Raw genomic sequence first — 22,501 nt, 5'->3', positions numbered from 1 at the left:
TATCTTGTAGGTAGGTCCTTTTTAGCATATGAAAGTTCTTTTTTTTTTAAGACTTTATTTATTTATTTGACAGAGAGAGAGAGAGACAGCGAGAGAGGGAACACAAGCAGGGGGAGTGGGAGAGGGAGAAGCAGGCTTCCCACTGAGCAGGGAGCCCGACGCGGGGCTGGAACCCAGGACCCTGGAATCATGACCTGAGCGGAAAGCAGACACTTAACTGACTGAGACACCCAGGCACCCCTAGAGATTTTTTAATATATATTTTTTATTAAGTAAACTTAATACCCAAAGTGGGACTCAAACTCACCGATCCCAAGATCAAGAGTCACATGCTCTCCCAACTGAGCCAGCCAGGCACCTCTCCATAGAGGTACTGATACAGATCCCTAAGCAATGTATAATATTGGTTTGCATTAACTTGTTTAAATTGTATATGAATCGGTATCTAAGTACATATTCTGTACCCCCCCTCAATATCACGCTTATGAGATTCATCCATGTTGGCACATGTAGTTGTATTTCATTCATTTCCCTGCTTTCATATTCAGTACATAATCACACTGCGATTTATTTGTTTTCCTGATGATAGCCATTTAGGTCACTTCTGGGTTTTGCTGTCACAGAAAGTTTCATTTTTCTAACGCGCATTTTGGTATGTCTTCTTGTGTACATGTGTAGGAATTCCAGAGAAATACATATACACCTAGAAGTGGAATTCTGAGGTCCTAGGGTAAGTGCATCTTTAACTAAATATAGTGTATTCTCCAAAGTGGTTGTACTAACTTCCATTCTCACCAATAATGTATAAAAATTTCCTTCACTATTCTTCCTTGTCAACCCTTAGTTTTGTCAGACTTTAAAATTTTTCTTTTTTTTTTTTTTTTTTTTTTTTTTTTTTTTTCCAACACCCTGACAGTGTTTTATTTCAAACTCTAATCCCTGCATTGTAATTAAAAAGAAAATTCTGCCAGTTTGCTCCTGATGGTCTCTGCCGCAGAAAAAACAGGTATCCAAAACATACCTTCCATTGAGACTCAGAACCTAGACATACAATTTAAAAAGAAAGAAGAAGTGGGTTCATGTATGTGCATATCAGCTACCCACCCACCTGGGACCAGCCATCAGCCATGGTTGCCGAGGAGATGGCTAGAAACACCTGAGCAGGAGAGGAAAGGACAAAGGTAGATCTTTCTATAGCATGATGGAGAGATGATGGACTTCACAGCTACCAGACTCCACAGAGTCCAGCCACCTCATCACATGTTTCAACCCAGGAGTCATTTTTGCCATCAGGATAGCTGAGGCTTACAGGCCTCTCCCTGTGGCTCTTCATAGTCTTCCCAGGGTTTCAGCTGGGGCCCAGGGATCATCACCGTCTTAAGGATGGTCTGCTTAGGGGGTGCCCATGGGGGAATGATCTTGCCATGCATTCTCCAGCTCCCGTAGGGATTTACCAGGTGCTTTTCAAACACAACATACTCCAGGACATCCCTGGGCACATCTTCCTGTCCGTACATCAGCCGGCCAAACCGGTCATAGATGGCCAGAGTCTGCCGGGTGTGCATGCGGACAGTGACCTGGCCGTATATGTTGCCCTGGTTCAGGAGACTCGAACAGCGAACCTGAACCACCTGTGGTGGCTCTAAAGATTCTATGAAGCTCCAGCGGACGGTCTTATAGGTGATGTCCCAGACCATGTCCGGAAAACAGTTTTCAGTTACCAAGGTATGAAGCCGGTCATGGTCTGAGTTGTTCAGACAAAGATGAGCTTCAATAAAAATATCCTTAGCTTTTTCAGGGAAGTCCTTTATTTTAAAATTCGGATCATGTTCTCTTATCTTCCGGATTGACAATTGTGATGCCACCTTCTTCTTCAATCGCTCACTTCTCTGTGCCAATCCTTCCTTTGCAAGAGATGACAAGCGAGCATCACCTTCTGGAGGAACGTAGGTGTCAAAGATACCAGCTGTACAGGCCAGATGTAGGGGACGTTCCAAACGTTCTGGAGGAATGACCAGACCTGCTTTCCGGGCAAATTCTATAAACTCCTTTTCTGATTTGTATTTGGGTTTGTAAGTAGGAGGTGTGAAACGTTTCTTAGTTCTCACTGGAACTACAACTGTGGACTGAGTCACCAGGACTGGCTGACGAGACCACCATCCTAGAGCTTTGGATAAACAAAACAACCCCCGCGGCACGGGGGCTGCCATTTTGGTCCCGCCAGACTTTAAAATGTTTCTAATCTAATGGATGTGAAATGATATTTCATTATGGTTTTTTTTTTTAAGATTTTATTTATTTATTTATTTGACAGAGAGAGAGAGAGACACAGCGAAGAGAGGGAACACAAGCAGGGGGAGTGGGAGAGGGAGAAGCAGGCTTCCTGCCGAGCAGGGAGCCCGATGCGGGGCTCGATTCCAGGACCCTGGGATCATGACCTGAGCCGAAGGCAGACGCTTAACGACTGAGCCACTCACGCGCCCCTCATTATGGTTTTAACATGCATTTCCCTGATTAGTAGGGAAGTTGAACACCCTTTACAAGTTTATTGGTTATCAGGGTGCTTGGCTGGCTCAGTCAGTAGAGCATGTGACTCTTCATCTTGGGGTTGAGTTCAAGCCCCACAGCTTACTTAAAAATTGAAAAGAAGGGGCGCCTGGGTGGCTCAGTCATTAAGGGTCTGCCTTCGGCTCAGGTCATGATCCCAGGGCCCTGAGATCGAGTCCCGCATCGGGCGCCCTGCTTGGCGGGGAGCCTGCCTCTCCCTCTGCCTCTCTCTCTCTCTCTCTCTCTCTCTCTGTCTCTCATGAATAAATAAATAAAATCTTAAAAAAAAAAAAAAAAAAAAAAAAAAAAAAAACACAATCTCGGGAAGGCACCTGGTGGTTCAGTTGGTTAAGCGTCTGCCTTCGGCTCCGATCATGATCCCAGGGTCCTGGGACTGAGTCCCGCATCGGGCTCCTTGCTCCGCAGGGAGTTTGCTTCTCCCTCTGCCCCTCTTCCCACTTGTTCTCTCCATCTTTCTCTCTCTCTCAAACAAATAAATAAAATCTTTAAAAGTAAATAAAAAATAAACAAAACACAATCTGGGGATCCTGAAGCCAGAAGCTTGCTTTTACTCCTGAGCAGGGCTTTTGCTCTGAATCTATCATCTGTGGGCAGGGTACATAACACTTCTTTCTCCAGGCAACTTGGAAACCCAAAGCCCTTCTGGTCTTAGCCTTGCGGCTAGGCCCCAGCACAGCTTGTCCTAGCTCTACAGAGTCACAGGTGTGTCACAAACAGGATATATGAATACATGACCAACTCCACATTGGATCTCTCCACCTTATTCGATTTAATTCAGTAAACCCTCATTACACACCTATTCCATCCAGATCCAGCCCAAGGTGCTGTGGCTGCAGCTATAAACGGGACAATTCTCCGAAGAAGCACGTAGAAGAGCACATAGCTGACTCAGTCGATAGAGCATGCCACCCTTGATCTCAGGGTTGTGAGTTTGAGCCGCACATTGGGTGTGAAATTTACTTAAAATAAATAAATAATTTAATAAATTAATTGATTAAAAATATTTTTAAAAATTAAAAAAAGAGAAGCACATAGAATAGTTGGGGGGGGAAACAGACCTCCAGACACAGAGTTTCAATACAAAAAAGAATACGAGATGGGCGCCTGGGTGGCTCAGTCCATTGGGCATCTGACTCTTGACTTCAGCTCAGGTCTTGATCTCAGGGCCCTGGGATCCAGCCCCACATCAGGCTCAGCGCTCAGTGGGGAGTCTACTTGAGGATTCTTTCTCCTTCCCCCTCTCTGTTCCTCCCCCTACTCATGCTCTCTCTCTCAAATAAATAAATCTTAAAAAAATAAAAAGAATATGAGAACCAGAGAAGGGCTATCCTGAGCATCAGTTGGTATATAATGAGTAGATGAATATAAGGCACAATCTTGAAATTAAGCTTTGTTGAAGCTTCACAAGTGAATTCTGCTACATCAGATGCTTTGATAGATGAGTGTGGCCAGTGATTCCACTGAACTGAACAACATCATTGGTACTTATGGCTCAGAGAGCCCGGCTCTGTACCATGCAGGACAAGCTAGACCTTGGCCATTTTCTCACCAGACTGGATGGGGATCAGTTAACTAGGGTCTGAGGGAGGAACATGACTGGCATCTGTGCATGTGACATTTTTTTCTGTGATAGTCTTTAGATATGTTTGATGCCTCACAGTACTTTACGTTGCCCTATCCTAGCAATGTAAGTGGTGGTAGAAATGTTCCCAGTCGGCCTGGGATCTCATGAAAGGCCTAGAGAGATTTTCTCCATTCTATTTCTGGAGAGGCTCATAGCAGAGTGGCACTCCACCGAGGATTTGAGCATTCCGCCACCTGCATACAGTCTTCAAGGGAATGAGGAGTGATGAAGGGAGAGGTTATTTATGACCCCTTTCACCCAAAGTATCCACCTATTACCCAACCAGCAACCCATGGCAACTGGGGAAAGAGGAGGTCACACCCCCTGCAAGGATTGGGCATCTTTCTTTCTTTTTTTTTTTTTTTTAAGATTTTATTTACTTATTCATGAGAGACAGAGGGAGAGAGAGAGAGAGAAAGAAGCAGAGGGAGAAGCAGGCTCCAAAGGAGCAGGGAGCCCGATGCGGGACTCGATCCCAGGACCCTGGGATCATGACCTGAGCCGAAGGCAGACGCTCAACCATCTGAGCCACCCAGGCGATTGGGCATCTTTCTAAAGAGGTTCCACTTGGACTTCTTCAGGCATCTTGTGGTCTCTGCTTTTGGAGACGAGTGAGGGAGCTAGGGGGTAAGCGGGACACATACACACGCACACATACCCATACACAATCCGTCCTTACCATTCCCTGGCTTTGCTTACACTGTTTCCCCAACTTGTGCTTTCTCACACTTTCCACCGGTCATTCCTTGGAAGACTTGCTTAAATAACACCTCTTCTAGGAAACCTTCCACCATCTAGTAAAAACCAACTGTTCGTGGGGTGCCTGGCTGGCTAGGTCGGTAAAGCATGTGAGTTTTGATCTCAGGGACTTGAGTTCAAGCCCCATGTTGGATGTAGAGTTTACTTAAAAAAAAAAAAAATCGGTGCCTGGGTGGCTCAGTTGGTTAAGCATCTTCCTTTGGCTCGGGTCATGTCCCGGGGTCCTGGGATTGAGCCCCACATCGGGCTCCCTGCTCAGTGGGGAGCCTGCTTCTCCCTCTCCCACTCCCCCTGCTTGTGCTCTCTCTCTCTCAAAAATAAATAAATAAAAATTAAAAGAAAAATCAACTGTTCTCTGCTCAGTGCTCCTCAAACAATTTCTTGACGTCCAAAAGCTCCATGAGTACTTTGTCATGTCAGTGCTCATGTTGTTCATTGGTGGATATGGCCTCACAAATCTTCCAAGTCAGTTCCCTGGGTAGCCGCTACCGCAGACAGGGGGTGGCATATCAACAGACAAGCGTTCACGCATGGGGGCTTTCGGTCAAGTGCAGTGTGAGTCCAGGGTATGTCACTAATTTCCTGTGTAATCTTTGGAAAATGAGTTAACCTTTCTGAGTCTGTTTCCTTATCCTTAAACTGGGAGAATTATAGTAGTTCCTGCCTCACAGGCCTGTTATGACAGTCAAATAAGATGACTCATATCAAGCATTTAGAACCAGACCTGGTAGGCACTCATTACAAGCTAGCTGTTGTAACTAGTAACCCACTGTCATCCTGTAGATGTTTAAAAGACATGCCATGAGAGAGCCCTGCCGGTGCAGGCTTGTCCCAGGATCCAGGCCTGTGAAGGAGGTGGTTCCTTGCTTCAGCTACCTCTTTTCTCCACACTTTGATCTGGCTGCCTTCTGAGCTCATGGTTCCTCACTATGTGTCTTGATGGGTCCTTACATTTGTCCTTTGTCTTTAGCTCTGAGACTGCAGTAGTGCCTTGCGGCTTATTCTAACCCCAGCCCAGAAACCAATGCCCCAACTCCATTCTGGGCTGACTTCCTGGCTTCTTCCCACAGCTTCCGGGTCTCTGGTGTCAGTCGTCCCTAGGCCAGGACACAGATGTTCATAAATGTTTCTTGACGGCTTTCCAGAGGGAATTAGGCACGTGCAAAAAGTGAATAACAACGCCTCACTGACACACCGTCTATAAACTGGGAGGTGGTAGTGAATAGCAATTGGCCAGAGATTTTAGAAGACCTAGCTCGGTTCCTAACTCTAAATCCTTTTTTTTTTTTTTTTTTTAGATTTTTATTTATTTATTTGACAGAGAGAGACACAGCGAGAGAGAGAACAGAAGCAAGGGGAGGGGGAGAGGGAGAAGCAGGCTTCCCGCCGAGCAGGGAGCCCGATGTGGGGCTCCATCCCAGGACCCTGGGATCATGACCTGAGCCGAAGGCAGACGCTTAACGACTGAGCCACCCAGGCACCCCTCTAACTCTGAATCTTATCACCTTGAGCAAAATACCTAACCTATGTGTACCTGTTTCCTCATTTATAATATGAGGATAATTATATCTGTCTCATAGAATTATTGTGAAGATTGCATAAGACAATATATATAAGACACCTAGCACATTCTAGAACATAGTAAGTAGTTGGTAAATGGCTGCAATTATAAACAGGTAGTTAAAACATTTTGCTCCTTTCTGAAAAACTGTGAGGTTGAAGAAGTGTCTAAAGTCAGACCGCTCTCTTCGAGAAGTTAATGATCTGTTTGGGAAGATGGGTAAGTAAATAATTATAATTCCATGAGCTCTGTGCTATAATAGACTTATATAAGGTTATAGACTTCCTGGAATCAAAGACAACTTTTTTTTTTTAAAGATTTTATTTATTTATTTGAGAGAGAGAGAGGGAGCAAGAGAGAGAGCACAAGCGGGGGGTGGGGCTGAGGTGAGGGGCAAAGGGAGAAGCAGAATCCCCACTGAGTAGGGAGCCCAATGTGGGACTCCATCCCAGGACCCTGGGATCATGACGGGAGCTGAAAGCAGACACTTAACCAACTGAGCCACCCAGGCGCCCCTCAAAGACAACTTTGATTGTGGGTTGCATCATCAAGTTCCAACAGCCTTTTGGGACATTAAGAATATCCTAGGGGCACCTACTGGCTCAGTGGGTGGACCACGCAACTCTTGATCTTGGGATCATGAGTTTGAGCCCCAGATTGGGGGTAGAGTTTACTTAATAGTAATAAAAAAAAGACTATCCTATCAAATGTATATGTTCTAAAGATTTCATTTATTTATTTATTTATTTAGAGGACAAGTGGGAGGAGGGGCAGAGGGAAGTGGAGAGAATCCCAAGCAGACCCCCCTGAGTGGGGGAGCCCAACATGGGGCTCAGTCCCACGACCCTGAGATCATGGTCTGAGCCAAAATCAAGAGTCAGCCACTCAACTCACTGAACCACCCAGGTGCCCCTCAAATGTATACGTTTTTAAAAAACTTGATCTACAATAGCATATATTTATCACTGGACTTACTTACTAGCGTGAAGAGTCTAACTTTTTTGGATCCACTTAACTATTCCTAAAGAGTGAATCTGTCAGGGGCACCTGGGTGGCTCAGTCATGAAGCGTCAGCCTTCAGCTCAGGTCACGCAAGCCCCGCATCGGGCTCCCTGCTTATCGGGAAGCCTGCCTCTCCCTCTCCCTCTGCCACTCCCCCTGCTTGTGTTCCCTCTCTCTCTGTCTCTCTCTGTCAAATAAATAAATAAAATAAAATAAAAAAAAAAGAGTGAATCTGTCATCCATTCTAGCCCTGAAAGTTCTTTGACCTTTCCTGAGAAATTAGTTAAGATTGCACATTTGCAAGAAATGACCATCATGTTACTTTTCCACCTACTTCTCTATCTGGTAGCTATTTTTTTTTTTTAATACTGATTGTAAGACCTATCATGATTTCAGAAGTATTAAAATGGGAAAAACTTGGGACTTATTTTTGAAGACACGGTTTCTAAAGTGCTACTGAAAAATGAATGAGGAAGTGATTAATTTTGCCTGGGGGAGGAGTGACATTTGAGTTGGGTCTGGGAAGTTAAATAGTAGTTTCCCAGGCAGATAAGGGGATTAAAGGTATTCCAGGCCAAGAGAAACTTCTACCATGGTGCTTATCTGAAGCTATACTGTTAATATCACTCCACTACCATGAGTCTAAACATTCCTTGAGGTCATGAAGCAATTCCCTCTGCCAAAGTGACCATTTGGCTTATTATTTTGTAATTTAATTTTAATTAATTTATTTCATAGTTACTAACTTGATTCATATTTATACTTACTGATGAAAGAGTATTTTGAGTACCTCATTATAGAAAACTTGGTAAATACAAAAAAGCAAATAAACAAATTGCACACAAATCCATTGGAATTCCACCACCTGGAGAAACCATTGTTAATATATTGATGTATATACTTCAAGCCTTACTATTTCTATACTTTTTAAAAAAATATTTTATTTATTTATTTGACAGAGAGAGACAGCGAGAGAGGGAACGCAAGCAGTAGGCAGAGGGAGAGGGAGAAGCAGGCTTCCCGCCGAGCAGGGAACCCGATGCAGGGCTTGATCCCAGGACCCTGGGATCATGACCTGAGCCGAAGGCAGACGCTTAACCATCTGAGCCACCCAGGCGCCCTATTTCTATACTTTTAAACCAAAATTGTATCATAATATATTTATCAGTTCATAATTTGCTATTTTCACTTAACCATCATATTAGAAATACGGATCATCATTTGCATACCCAGCGTCCCATTGAAGGAAATATTGCCTAGCTCATAATTTTCTATCCTTAATTGGCTCTATCTCCTGACCACAGCTAATTGAACTAAAGGATTGGCATCCGATTGAAGGGCAGCCCACCTGTGGGCGGTCAGAGATATACCCATGAGGTGAAAAGATGAGCTGGTCCAAGCCTTCTCCTGGGTTATAGAACTGGGCAACTGAGACTATCCTCAAAGGAGCTGATGGTGTAAGGATGCTGTGACCTTGAATTAAGGCCCTGGCAAGCCAAATAAATAGAAGTCAGAGTTGTGAAGGAGCAGAAAAAACTAGAATGGAGGAAGCTGGTGGTCAAAAAGAGGAGGGTAAGATGGGGTGCCTGGGTGGCTCAGTAGGTTAAACGTCTGTCTTCTGCTCGGGTCATGATCTCAGGGTCCTGGGATCGAGCCCCGCCTTGGGCTCTCTGCTCAGTGGGGAGACTGCTTCTCCCTCTCCCTCTGCCTGCTGCTCTGCCTACTTGTGTTCTCTCTCTCACAAATAAATAAATAAAATCTTTAGGGGCGCCTGGGTGGCTCAGTCATTAAGCATTAAGCGTCTGCCTTTGGCTTAGGTCATGATCCCAGGGTCCTGGGATTGAGCCCCGCATCCGCATCGGGCTCCCTGCTCAGCGGGAAGCCTGCCTCTCTCTCTCCCACTACCCCTCTCTCGCTGTGTCTCTGTCAAACAAACAAATAAAATCTTAAAAAAAAAGATTAAAAAAAAAGATTTTAAAAAATAATAAATAAATAAAATCTTAAAAAAAAAGAATTGGGTAAGAGCAGACCTGCAGAGAAGCAGAGATGCCTTCAACCTTCCATTAGTCCTGTTTTTCTTTTAAAAAAAAAATATTTAGTATTTATTTGAGAGGGAGGGAGAAAGAGAGAGAAAGGGAGAGAGAGAGTGAGCTGGGGGAGCGGGAGAAGGAGAGGGAGACAGGATCCTCAGGCAGACTCCTTGCTGAGAGTGGAGCCTGACATGGGGCTCCATCTCAGGACCCTGAGATCATGACCCAAGCTGAGACCAAGAGTCCGTCACTTAACCGACTGAGCCACCCAGGCTCCCCTAGTCCTGTTTTTCTTGCCCCAGTTCCAGTCCATATATATCTTTATTTTAAATGCCTCTCTTCTACTCTTTTTTTCTCTAGAGGTAAAACAAGTGGGTCTCTATCCCTTGTAGCCAGTCAAGCCTGACCAGAACCACAAATCATCACGGTTATGGCTGTATAGAATTTTATTGTGTGGAAGTGCCCTTGCTGATTTAAAAGCCTAGCGATGGGCGTTTAGGACATTTCCAATAAGCATATTTATTGCTAATTTTTGCACATTAAAAATAATTTCATTATGGGGCACCTGGCTGGCTCAGTCCGGTAAGCTTCTGCCTTTGGCTCAGGTCCTGATCCAGTGCCATATCAGGCTTCTTGCTCAGCGGGGAGTCTGCTTCTCCCTCTCCCTCTGCTGTTCCCCCTGCCAGTGGTCTCTCTCCTTCTCGTGCTCACTCTCCCTTTCTCAAATAAATAAATACAATCTTTAAAACAAATTCCATTATGATACATTCCAAGAGAGGATTCCTTGGTTGAAGGACAGCTGCATAATGCCAAATTGGACTTCAGCAAGATTGTATCAATTTAGCCCAACCAGCTGCACAGGAGAGTGGTTGCTTTTTCATCCCCTTGCCAACAGTATCAATTAAAACAAACAAAACAGGGTGCCTGGGTGGCTCAGTTGGTTAAGCGACTGCCTTCAGCTCAGGTCATGATCCTGGAGTCCCGGGATCGAGTCCCTCAGCAGGGAGTCTGCTTCTTCCTCTGACCCTCTTCCCTCTCGTGCTCTCTATCTCTCATTCTCTCTCTCTCAAATAAATAAATAAAATCTTTAAAACAAACACACAAACAAAACATTGCTACCCTGATAGGCAAGAAGTACTAAGGGGCCAGTTTTGATCTTAACGTGTATTTCCCTGAATCTTGTGTTTATTGACCAGGCACGTGGGCTTTGTCATTAGACCTAGGGTTTGAGTTTCAGCTCTGCCTCTTGCTATGTGGCTTCAGTTGAATTACTAGATCTCCATTTCTCATCTGTAAATTGGAGATAATGATAGTTCTTTTCTTTTTTGTAGGTGGGGCAGGAGCAGAGGGAGAGAGAGAATCTTGAGCAGGCTCCATGCCCTGTGCAGAGCCCAAGGCTAGGTTCGATCTTACCCTGAGACCTGAACTGAAATCAAGAGCCAGACGCTAAGCTGACTGAGCCACCCAGGAGCCCCTACTCTTTTTTTTGTTTTTAAAGATTTTATTTATTTATTTGAGAGAGAGAGAGAGAGAGAGAGCATGAGAGGGGGTTGGGTCAGAGGGAGAAGCAGACTCCCTGCTGAGCAGGGAGCCCGATGTGGGACTCGATCCCGGGACTCCAGGATCATGACCTGAGCCGAAGGCATTCGCTTAACCAACTGAGCCACCCAGGTGCCCCTTGAATAGAAAATCTAATAAATTAAGTTTAGAGACATAATTTTAAATATTTGGGGATGTTGAATTAACTAAGTTTGTGAATGGGACCAAAAATTATTAAAAGTTTCTGAAAAGTGATTGGTAAAATATGCCAGGCATAAAATAATAAAATTTCTGAGCTGAACTTGACAGTTTAAGAACTTTTGAAATTGTAATAAATTAAATCTTTGCCTGTTTTATTTATTTATTTTTTGAGAGAGAGAGAGAGTGAGAGAGAGAGAGAGTGCGCGCACACACCAGCGGGGGTTGGGGGGTTGGGGGTGGAGAGGAAGAGAGAGAATCCCAAGCAGGCTCCACACCCAGTGTGGGGTGGGTGTGGGGATGGGGGGGCTGGATCTGACGACCCTAAGATCATAACCTAAGCCAAAATCAAGAGTCAGAGCTTAACCCACTGAATCATCCCTAACGCCCCAAACCTTTGCCTGTTTTTTAATGAAAAGTGTTTTGTTCTAGGGTTTCAAGATTCTCACGATATTTTGAAGAAAGACCTAATAGATTGCAAATGGCTAGAGCAAAAAGTTTCCAGTCAGGGGGTGCCTAGCAGGCTCATTCTGTAGAGCATATGATTCTTGATCTCAGGGTCATAAATTCAAACCCCAGGTTGGGGGCAGAGCCTACTTTAAAAAAAAAAAAAAAAAGCCTGGAGTCAGGTTGTGAAGGGGCTTATTTGACATGCTAAGGAATTTGGACCATATTCTGAAGGGAATAATAGGGAAACAATGTAAAAAGGAGGACCTCAAGGGGCATTTGCACTTTAGGAAGCACGTGCTGGTGATAGTGAGGAGCTGGCTGGCAGAAGAGAGCAATAGAGATGGTGACAGTCTAAGCAGTATAATGACAGAGGGGATAGAGACAAAAGCAAGGTCCTTTAGTATACCAACTGCATGTAGGGCATGAGGCAGGGAGCCTGGGGTGTCCTGAAGGCCAATGAGCACTTCTATTAACAGAGAATATAGCAGGAAAAGTCAGTGTTCAACACCTTATATTTGAAGTGTCTGCAGGATTTACAAGTGAAAATGTCCATTACACAGCTGAAAAAACTGAGGCAAGTCTTCTAGAGTCTGGTCTGGAGATGTACATTCACAGCTAGCTCTTCGGCCAGTATAAGGTTGAGTGGGAATAAAAATACCGAGAAGGAGTGGGCAAAGGAAAAAACGGAACAGGTTAAGGACAGAATTCCGTTGAATACCAGTATTTTAAGTGCAGGCCACAAGCCATAAGGAGAAGGGGCATCCCTAAAAAGGGCTAAGAATCCCCTAAAAAAAGAAGAACTTGCAAAGAACAGAGGCAGGGAAACCAAGGGAAGGAAGCTTGGACAGTTCTCCTGCTTTAGCGACCACTTCTCTAATAGGAGGGAGGGGGGGTGCTGAGCAGTTGGAATCTGGCGCCTGCGGGCGAATCTGGGAGGGGACGAGGCCGGACTGCCAGACCCCGCAACCCTTGTGGCAGTCTGGGTCCTCCTTGTGTCCCACAAGAAGAGTTTGGGCCACTGCAAAGGACGCCTTCCTCGAACCCTTTGGTGCAAAGGAGTTTAGTTCAGTAGGCAGGAGAAAAGAGGGGGCCGTGCTTTTAATTTCAATCCTTTTTAAAACTTTTATTATTATTATTAAGGTTTATTTATTTGACACAGAGAGACACAGCGAGAGAGGGAACACAAGCAGGGGGAGCTGGAGAGGGAGCGGCAGGCTCCCCGCAGAGCAGGGAGCCCGATGCGGGGCTCGATTCCCAGGACCCTGGGATCATGGCCTGAGCCCAAGGCAGACGCTTAAGGACTGAGCCACCCAGGCGCCCCTATTTTTATTATTTTTTAAAAACTTATTTATTTGACAGAGAGAGAGAGCACAAGGAGGGGAAGCTACAGAGAGAGGGAGAAGCAGGTTCCCCACTGAGCGGCTCCAGCCCAGGACCCCAGCTAAAGGCAGACGCTTCACCGACTGAGCCCCTCAGGTGCCTCTTTTTCAAACTTTTATGTGCATTTATTTAATGCTGAATTTAATCCCGGCCCATAAACTTTTGTTTCTTCTGGAATGCCTCTTTCTTCGTGCAACCTTTTCTCTGGTTTAGGAACACTCCGGTTTTTTTCAGTAAGGCGGCCTTTTCTGTCCCTGACGCGCCCATGGGGCGGTGGCCCGCAGGGCGGGGCTCCAGGGCGGGGACGACTTTCCCTGTGGCGCAGAGAGGACCGGGAGCTCCAGGGACGGGCGGACTCCGCCTCCTTCCTTCCACCTCCTGAGGGCGTTACTGCGCGGGGCGGGCCCCGCCTCCTCTACGCCCGCTCCCGACGGCGCGGCAGGGCGGGGCCCGCGGGGCGGGGCCGCGGGGTGGGGCCGGCGGCGCGGGGCGGGGCCTCAGGGAGCGGGGCAGCCCGCGCACTCTGCAGGAGCTGCAGCTGCCGCCGGCCGCGCCTTCAAGGTCTCACCGCTTCCTCAGCAGAGACCCGGGCTCGGCCGCCATGTCCGCCGCGGACGAGGTTGACGGACTGGGCGTGGCCCGGCCGCACTATGGCTGTGAGTGCGGGGGCTCTGCGGCACTGGGGCTTCGGGGCCGGGCTCGCTGCCTCCGGGGAGCCGGTTTCCCGGGGGCTCGGGCCGGCGGCGGGAGGGTGCGGCAGGGCGGCTGCGGGCCGCGCGGACCCGGAAGAGCCGGCCGGGCCGGGCGGCGGGAGGGAGGGGTGGCGGGCGGCGAGGCGCCCAGCCCGGTCTCCGAGGCGGTGGCGAGGACGCAGGCGGTCTCCTTGCCTGGGCCGGGGCGCCACGACCCGAGGGCCCCACCCAGCGCCTCCCGCCTCCTGGAGCCGCCGAGATTCCGGGGAGGGGGGGGACGGCTTCGTGTGAGGTGGCAGGAGGCCGGGGCAGGGCGTGTCCCGGAGACCGGGGCTCCGCTCGCGCTTCTCGGGGGAGGCGCTGCCCGGACTGCCCCCTGCGAGCTGGACCCGGGGTGCGGACCTCCCCGGCCCCCGGCCAGCGGAGAGGGGCGGCCCCGGGCGGGCCACTTCACCTTTCTCGGGCTTAGTTCCCTCGTCAGAATTTCAAAAATTAAAACAAGAAGAAAAAAAAAAAAGGCAGCCCTATGACTTCCTCATTTTTCTGAATCTCATTTTCTGTGGCTGTCCATGGGACGTCATTGAACTGTAGGTGCGAGAGATACCACTGGCCGAAGGAGAGTCCTTTGGAATCCTGAGATTTCGTTTTTAGTTTATATTCTGGGCATAATGGCCCCTTTTTAGGGTAATTTCACTCAACAGTTATGTCTGCGGCACTGTGTCGCTTTGTGAAATTAAAGATTGAGTAAGACCAGGCCCTGCCTTCCAAGAACGTTTAAATCAGAGAGGGGCAGGTGTACACCCTCATGATAGTAAGGTGTAATAAAGATAAAAGGTGCTGAACCAGCCAGGCAAAAGCAGTAGGGTGGGTGCGGAGGAGGGGCTTGGGGGGGGCAGTGGGAACACAGGTAACCACATTTCAACAGCCTTGAAGGATGTAAAAGCTCGACAGGGCAGGGTGGGGTCAGAGAGGAAACTTGAGGAAAGAGCATGAATTAAGGTCTTGAAGGGTGGAAGGGCACAGTGGAGGGAGGAGGAGGGGCAGGGAGACGGAGAAGAGTTTCCAAAAGTAGTTGGGGCCAAACTGGGAAAGGCCTTGAGTGCCATCCCAAGAAATTTGGAGTTTATGCCATACCCTGGCTGCGCATGAAGGAGGCAGATTGAGAGGGACTGCCTGGGTTTGAATCCGGATCCAAGCGCTTATTAGCGGTGGAGCTAAGATCACCCAGTCTGTTTACTCATCTGTAAAACGGGAGTGATAATCACAGGATTGTTGTGGGCTTCAGTGAGAGGATGCATGTAAAATGCTTAGCACAATTACTACCACTTAGTTCTCAATGACTGCTGGCTTGGGTTATTAATAAAAAAGGGAAAACAACATGATCAGCTCTGTATTTAGAGTCTGGCGGATAGAACAAATTTGGGCCAAAATCTCAACTCAGTATTTTTCAAGTTACAATACAATTTATTGTTTATATTGTAAATAATGTTTATATTATCGTACTTTTAAAAGGGGTAAGATGAATGTAGTTGAAACCCCATAGTTCCTGTTTTAGGAGAGTCATTGTAGTACATCTTGCTGTCCACAGGTTACCCTGCCTCTCTAGGTGACTAACAGGAATTTGATGCTGTGGCATTCTTTTGTCACTCAGAAAGGTTACAGATTCTTGTGTTTACATTCTTTCTTTCATGTTCTAGCTGTCCTGGATAATGAGAGACTCACTGCAGAGGAGATGGATGAGCGGAGACGTCAGAATGTGGCTTATGAGTACCTTTGTCATTTGGAAGAAGCAAAGAGGTAAAGATTGGCCGGCTGGAGAGAAGGGAGCTGTTATGGTGTGAACACAGATAAAGATCTCTATGAATGTGTTGTAGGTGTCGAGGTAGGAGGCTGGTAGTTTGAAGGAATAAGTATAAGTACAGTGTTTACTCATGGGAGCAAGTAGCCTTGATGGCAGTTTATTGTGAAACTCTCTGATGGGCACTTAGGTATTCTGAAAAATTTCCCGATTTGTGTTGTTTAGTTTTGCCCTTGTGACGCATGTTTTGGGCACTACCAGCTGTAGGGGAGAAATAGCAGTTTTGTTTTGCAAACTTTTTTTTTTTTTGCATAGGCTCCACTCCCAACATGGGGCTCAAACTCAGGACCCTGAGATCAAAAGTCACATGCTTTATGACTGAACCAGCCAGGTGCCCCAGAAATAGCATGTTTGACGTTCTTGGCCTTAATGTTTCACTGGTTCTTCACTGGTTTTGATTTATGTATGAATTGGATTCATTTTCTGCTTGGTAGTGCCCTGGGAATAGGCCCATCCATTTGGCAATGTTCAAAGTTTACCAAAGTCAGCATCCTTTGCATTCTTCGTGAAGTGAACGTATAAGGGCAGTTTTCCTTTTTTCAGATGCTCCAAGACCTTGTGGTCTTATTCTTAGAGTGTCAGTTTGCTATCAGGCGTTCATTTCTTTTGTTTTGTTGCTTGTGTTCCTTTGCAAGGCCCCCGGGCAGATAGATGTAATTACAGATCATTGTTTCCTATATGTGAGCTTTGGTGGAAAAGGCCAGCAGCACCGGATAATGAAAGGTATTTGTGGGGCGCCTGGGTGGCTCAGTCGTTAAGCGTCTGCCTTCGGCTCAGGTCATGGTCCCAGGGTCCTGGGATCGAGCGCCGTATCTGTCTCCCTGCTCCGCGGGAAGCCTGCTTCTCCCTCTCCCTCTCCCCCTGCTTGTGTTCCCTCTCTTGCTGTGTCTCTCTCTGTCAAATAAATAAATAAAATCTTAAAAAAAAAAAAAAGTATTTGTGATCAAAGTCTAATGACAATCAAGGGTGTTTGAAATGGTGCCAAAAAAACAAGAGTATTTTTGTTTGATTTGATTAATTCTGAAAATCTTAAAACACGATAGGAAAGTCCAGAGAACAGTACAACAAACATCCTGTATTCCTGAAGTTACAAGTGTTAGCCTTTTTCCTTTTCCTCTCAAAAGACAAAGTTGGAGTCCCTTTTGTGCCCCTCCCTGGTCCCATTTTCCTTTTTCTGTCCCTGGTGTTACCTCTAACGTGCTTTAGAAAGTTTTTTTTTTTTTTTTTTAAGATTTTATGTATTTATTTGACAGAGCTAGAGAGCACAAGTAGGGGAAGCAGCAGAGGGAGAGGGAAAAGCAGGCTCCCCGCTGAGCAGGGAGCCCGATGCCGGACTCGATCCCAGGACCCTGGGATCATGACCTGAGCCGAAGGCAGACGCTTAAGGACTGAGCCACCCAGCGCCCCCAACATGCTTTAGGTGTTTTGAATCCAGGCTTCTTTTTTGAGCTTTAAAGCTTTTCCTTAGACTTAGCTACTTGCTCCCATGAGTAAATCACTTAGTGGTGATTTAGGTGGGGAGAATGTAATAACACTTGTTTCTATAAACAGAAGGTTAGACAGCAGGAAGTGAATATGTAATCAGAAAAGGGGGTGTTACTTATACAAAGTTTGTAAGGGCCCCGTGGGGGGAAAATATTAGGTCCTCTGTTACTTAAACCATGGACTAGGTCTAATTTTTGGAAGATCAAAGAATCTGAAAGCTGCAGCTGGTATCTGAGAGACCATCTTGTGTTCTGTGAAGCCTTAGGTGTCTCTGTTGAGGTGACCTGGGAATGAGAGGGAAGAACCCCAACTTCCTTATCCATCTGAAGCAGTTCTGCTTTTGTTTTAATCTTGGGTTTCCACAGTAAAATTCCCTTTTAACAGAGGGTGTCTTGGCTACCATTCCCTTGCTACCACTAATGTGGTTCAGCTACTCCTCTGCTTTAACTGTTTCATTTCAGGGACAGCTGGGTGGCTCAGTAGGTTGAGCGGCTGCCTTTGGCTTGGGTCATGATCCCAGGGTCCTGGGATTGAGTCCCGTGTTGGCCTCCCTGCTCGGTGGGGAGTCTGCTGCTCCCCTGCTTGCCCTTTCCCCTGCTTGCGATTGCTCTCTCTCTCCTTCTCTCTCTCTCTCTCTCTCTCTTGCTCTCTCTCTAAGTAATAAAATCTTTAACTAACTAACTAAATAAATGTTTTATTTCAGCGAGGACACCAGAGCCTGAGTTTGCATTGGTCTTCTTGACTGAGCAATAGTTTTTTGTTTTAAATCAATTCAGGGGCGCCTTGGTGGCTCAGTCAGTTAAGTGCCTTCTGCTCAGGTCATGATCCAGAGTCCTGGGATTGAGCCTCGCATCGGGCTCCCTGCTCAGCTGGGAGTCAGCTTCTCGCTCTCCCTCTGCCCCTCTCCACCGCCGGTACTCTCTCTCTCAAAAAAAAAAAAAAAAAAAAAAAAAATCCATACTGTGGTTCTTAACCAAGTGTGTACTTTAGATCACCTGGGAAACTTAAAAATACAGATATTTGGGCCTTACCACAGAGATTCTGGTTCAGTAGATCTGGGCTGGAAGGTGCAGACACCCGTATGTTTTAAATGCTTCCAGTGGTTCTGATGGGCTCCCGTAGTTGAGAAGCAAGATTTAAAAGGCTTTTGGAACTCAACCTCATGCTGGGTTATGATAGCCTGATGACAATGGTGCTTTTTGTCAGTCACATTTCCTTCTCTGTGTAGTAACAAGGTACATTTCCATCTACTCTGGGGTGCATTCTTTTCTGTCAGATGTTTTTCCCAGAATAGAAAAGTAGCCTATTTCCTTTAACATCCATGATCACCTGGGGGATTTTTTACTTGGACGCTTTTGCAAACTTAGGAAGTGACCAAGGCAGTGAGACATTTGGGATAGTCTTTATTTTTTATGCTTTGGGTTATAAGGAAGGGTATAGTAGTGGCATGTTTCCCTCTTGGCCTGGCGTTGTGGAGATGTGCCTGGCTTTTTTTATGGAGGCAATCACAGGATGTGGTGGTGGTGGTGGTGGTGGTTTAAAGCTTTGATTAGAAAATCCACTTTGGAAGCGTGTTTTTAGATTTTACTACCAGAGAGGGCTAGGGAGAAGCCTGGGGGTGTCCTGCAGAGAAAAGAAGACTGGGATCCTGGGGCGCCTGGGTGGCCTCAGTCGGTTAAGCGACTGCCTTCGGCTCAGGTCATGATCCATGTGGATCGAGTCCCGCATCGGGCTCCCTGCTCGGCAGGGAGTCTGCTTCTCCCTCTGACCCTCTTCCCTCTTGTGCTCTCTCATTCTCTCTCTCTCAAATAAATAAATAAAATCTTTAAAAAAATAAAAAAAAAAAAAAGACTGGGATCCCTATTGGCCATTTGAAGTGGCGGCTGCCACCCCGAAAAAGTGAGGTAAACCACAGACAAATCACCTGCCCTTCCGTATTAGCTGGGCCTTCAGCTCCCGTTGGGTGCTGCTAGGGCCCCACTTTCCCCTCTAGTGAGAGCCCAGTTTGCCTTTTTGGATTGGCCCCCATCCTGTTTCCCTCACAACCTCCACGCCTCCCAATTTGGAGGAGCCCGAGGGTCTGGAATTTACACCCTTCCAAGTCCAGGAAGAAAGATCAGAGAGATCCAAGGGAAAAAAGGCTCCCCTCTTTAGTTCTGTTTATGATACTGATGTTCCTCCCACTAAAAGCTCCCCCTTCGAGTACAGTGGCTGCTTTGTGTATCCTAGGGCACTCCATTTTCTCCCGTACCTGAAATAGAGCTGTTTCATGAGAAGAGAGATTGTGTAGAGAGCATGAATATGAGTGCGTGGAGATAGTGAGTGTAAGGGTATTTGTAGAGAAATGACAGTTTTGTGTGGGTGTGGGTTTGTGTTTCCCTGAAAGGTTAAGTGCGAAAATTTATGAGTGGTTCCATAAAAGTGTGCACCGGGAGTGGTTGGAAAAAAGAGAATATAGAGATTCTGCTTTTTCCTATTTTTTGGAGGTAGCTTTAATATGGAAATTAATAAGATAGCGTAAAATATCATCTGAAGATTCAGGGCTTCTTGCTAAGGGCTCCAGGGCAGACCAAGGACTTTAAATGTGGGTTGATTTTGTATCTTTTTGCCTGTTCTGATTGTGCTTTACATTTGTTCTGGCTAAGGAGCCATTGTACAGTAGAGGCGTGTAACATTTTCACTTAGTCGAGAGAGGTGAAATTTAAATTTATGAGGTACGGTAGGGGCTCGAGTCTTGGTCAGGAGGAAGTAGTAGAGGGAAAAGTAAGAATGTCCACGTGTGCAGCCCCAAGAAGAGCACACATCAGGCTGGGCAGATCAGGCAGTCTGCAGGTGCGGAGTACGTCTGAGCAGAGCCAGGAGAAAATTCATTTAGGTTAAAGGTCACAGTAAGAAGGATAACCCCAGCAGTCTTTGAGTTTGACAATGAAGCATGTGTGCTTTCAGAGGCTTGCTGTCATGGAGCGCCTTCCTCTTGGTGTGTCCATATCCCACCTGAAGGGGCAGGGTGCCCCCGCCCCCTTATAGAAGGGGAGGAGGGGCTCTGGCTGGTTGGAGACTGTCAGAGACGACATGGTAACAAGAGCACAGCACTAGACAGTGACACTCCTCCTTCTGTAATTTGGTGGAATTGAGAAAGTACCTTGGAAGGAAATCTGTTCTTGAGAACAGATTCTCTTTTGTGCATATGTCTTTGTTGTTGGCATTGAACAGGTTGGGCTCTTTAGATCTCTTCTCCTCTTCCTGGGATCAGAATTCCAGTAACATCCGGATATATCCAGGCCGGCACACTGTGATCATGAAAACAAGTTAAAGACATTTAATTAGGCAAGAAAATAAAAAATGGATAGGTGAGGTGGCTCAGAAGAACAGCTTGCCCACCAGCTTCTAGAATTCTCAAATGGAGGAATTTCACTTCATTTTTAGGAGGTTGACCTATGCTCTCCTTTTACAGATGAGAAAACTAATTTAATTGCCTCATGAGACCCTGTGTGAGTAAGGGGGCCACATAAATGTAGCTACCTAATGGTACGTTTGATTGCAAGCTGGGTACATTCATGTATTCATAATTACTAAAGTGAAGTATGGCGTAGTATTTAGTCTTAACTCTAAAGATTTTATTTATTTGTTAGATAAGAGGGCACAGAGCAGGGGGAGCAGCGGCAGCGGCAGCGGCAGCGGCAGCGGCAGTGGGAGAGGGAGGGGCAGGCTCCCGGCTGAGCAGGGAGTCCGATGACACGGGGCTCAATCCCAGGACCCCGGGATCATGACCTGAGCCGAAGGCAGACGCTTAACTGACTGACCCATCTGTGCACCCCTCTTCTTAACTCTTAAAATGGTGACACAGGTGGAAAACCTCTCTTCTCTTTTCTGAAACTTACCTTGGTGCACCTGCCTTGGATAGACTCACTGGTAAGAAGTTGGTTGCATTTAAAGTATATTTGTTAAAGTTGTTCAAACTCATGTAACATTGTACATGGTAACAATGTTACAGATGGGAGGATTAGCTCCTAGTGTGGCCAGAAAAATGTTTTACTGCTGTTTACCCTGTAGTGTAGCTGAGACACAGCAAAAGTTACAATTTAAAAATGTGGAGAGTAGGAACGCCTGGTGGCTCAGTTAAGTGTCTGCCTGTCCCAGGGTCCTGGGATTGAGTCCCATGTTGGGGGTGGGGGGTCCTTGCTCAGTGGGGAGCCTGCTTCTCCCTCTGCCTGCCGTTCCCCCTGCTTGAGTGTGCTTTTTCTCTCTCACTCTGACAAATAAATAAAATCTTTAAAAAAAATGTGGAGAGTAATCTGTATATATTAGGCAGTCCGCTATCATTAGTACTAAGTACTAAGAAAAGTCATATGACTGTAGTCTCATAATACTTAAAATTAAATGAAAGACATTTTAAAAGTCTGAACAAAATGTTTTTAAAACCTTGACCATTGAGATACGTGAAGTGAAAAGAATGAGGACTTTCAGTTTTGGCAGGTGTGAGTTCTGATTCTGGTTTTGCAAGTTGTTTAACCTGAGGGAGTGAACCTAAATTTGTACTTCGCAGAGTGGAGATACCCTGCGTCTTACGGAGGTGCTGTGAGGGTTACGTGCCTGGCATAGTGTCTGAGATGTGGTAGGCACCCAGTAGATATATTGTTCATCCTGGTCCCTGGGGCAAAGGCAGATTTAATACGAAGATGTTGAGGCATTAATAAACATTTCTGGAGAATCATCTGGGCACTTTCAAGGTCCTAAAGGTTGGTAGCCCTAGTTTTTCACTTCAGACTTAAGCTTTTGTTTGGAAGGAAATGCTGGAAATAGAGGATACCTCTAGGGAGTGGAGTGGGGGTGGAGGGTGTGAGAAGACTTTTCCTTTTTATTTTAGTACCCTTTGGTATATTTAAAACGCTTTTTACAACGATCATGAATTTAATAATAAAGAAAAAAGGGCTTAAGTAAAAGGAAGAACCGTCTACATAATTTTTAGATAGTTACATTCACAAAGTTAGATTTTTAAATTGCTATATTATTGTCTTAATTACTACTTTTAGTGGTTATATAACATCCATAATTTATTTAGGCTAATTCCAGTTTAAAATCGTATTGCTTTGATTGCTGGGTAGTTTAAACATTTTTCCCATGTACTTGTTTATCAATTTTATTTTATTATGCAAATTGTTGATAATGTTTGTCTGATAGGGTCATGAGCTGTCTTGTAATGGATGTCAACCTTCTGTCATATTTACTACCAACATTTTCTCTTGATTTTTCCATTTTATTTGTTTTTTCAGTGTGCAGAAATTTTATTATTTTAATTTTTTTGAAGATTTTATTTTTAAGTAATCTCTACACCTATTGTGGGGCTCCAACCTA

At 45.9% G+C, this 22,501-nt stretch overlaps 2 protein-coding genes across 2 annotated transcripts in view; one reads left to right on the top strand and one right to left on the bottom strand.

The window, feature by feature from the left end:
- Positions 1 to 906: 906 nt before the first annotated feature.
- LOC118357085 (39S ribosomal protein L45, mitochondrial) lies at positions 907 to 2,216 on the bottom strand. The gene has a single exon (XM_035728106.1). It carries the CDS (start codon positions 2,208 to 2,210, stop codon positions 1,290 to 1,292), a length of 921 nt encoding a protein of 306 aa, XP_035583999.1. The 5' UTR covers positions 2,211 to 2,216; the 3' UTR covers positions 907 to 1,289.
- Positions 2,217 to 13,712: 11,496 nt separating this feature from the next.
- IQGAP1 (IQ motif containing GTPase activating protein 1) overlaps positions 13,713 to 22,501 on the top strand; it is a 103,359-nt gene continuing 94,570 nt past the window's right edge. Inside the window, exons 1-2 of the mRNA XM_027569682.2 lie at positions 13,713 to 13,767; positions 15,501 to 15,600. Coding sequence (XP_027425483.1) covers positions 13,713 to 13,767; positions 15,501 to 15,600 — 155 coding nt within the window. The remainder of the gene's footprint in view (positions 13,768 to 15,500; positions 15,601 to 22,501) is intronic.

This window comes from Zalophus californianus, chromosome 6 (genome assembly GCF_009762305.2).
Source record: "Zalophus californianus isolate mZalCal1 chromosome 6, mZalCal1.pri.v2, whole genome shotgun sequence".
Classification (NCBI taxonomy): Eukaryota; Metazoa; Chordata; class Mammalia; order Carnivora; family Otariidae; genus Zalophus; species Zalophus californianus.
This window is presented reverse-complemented; position numbering and strand designations above follow the sequence as displayed.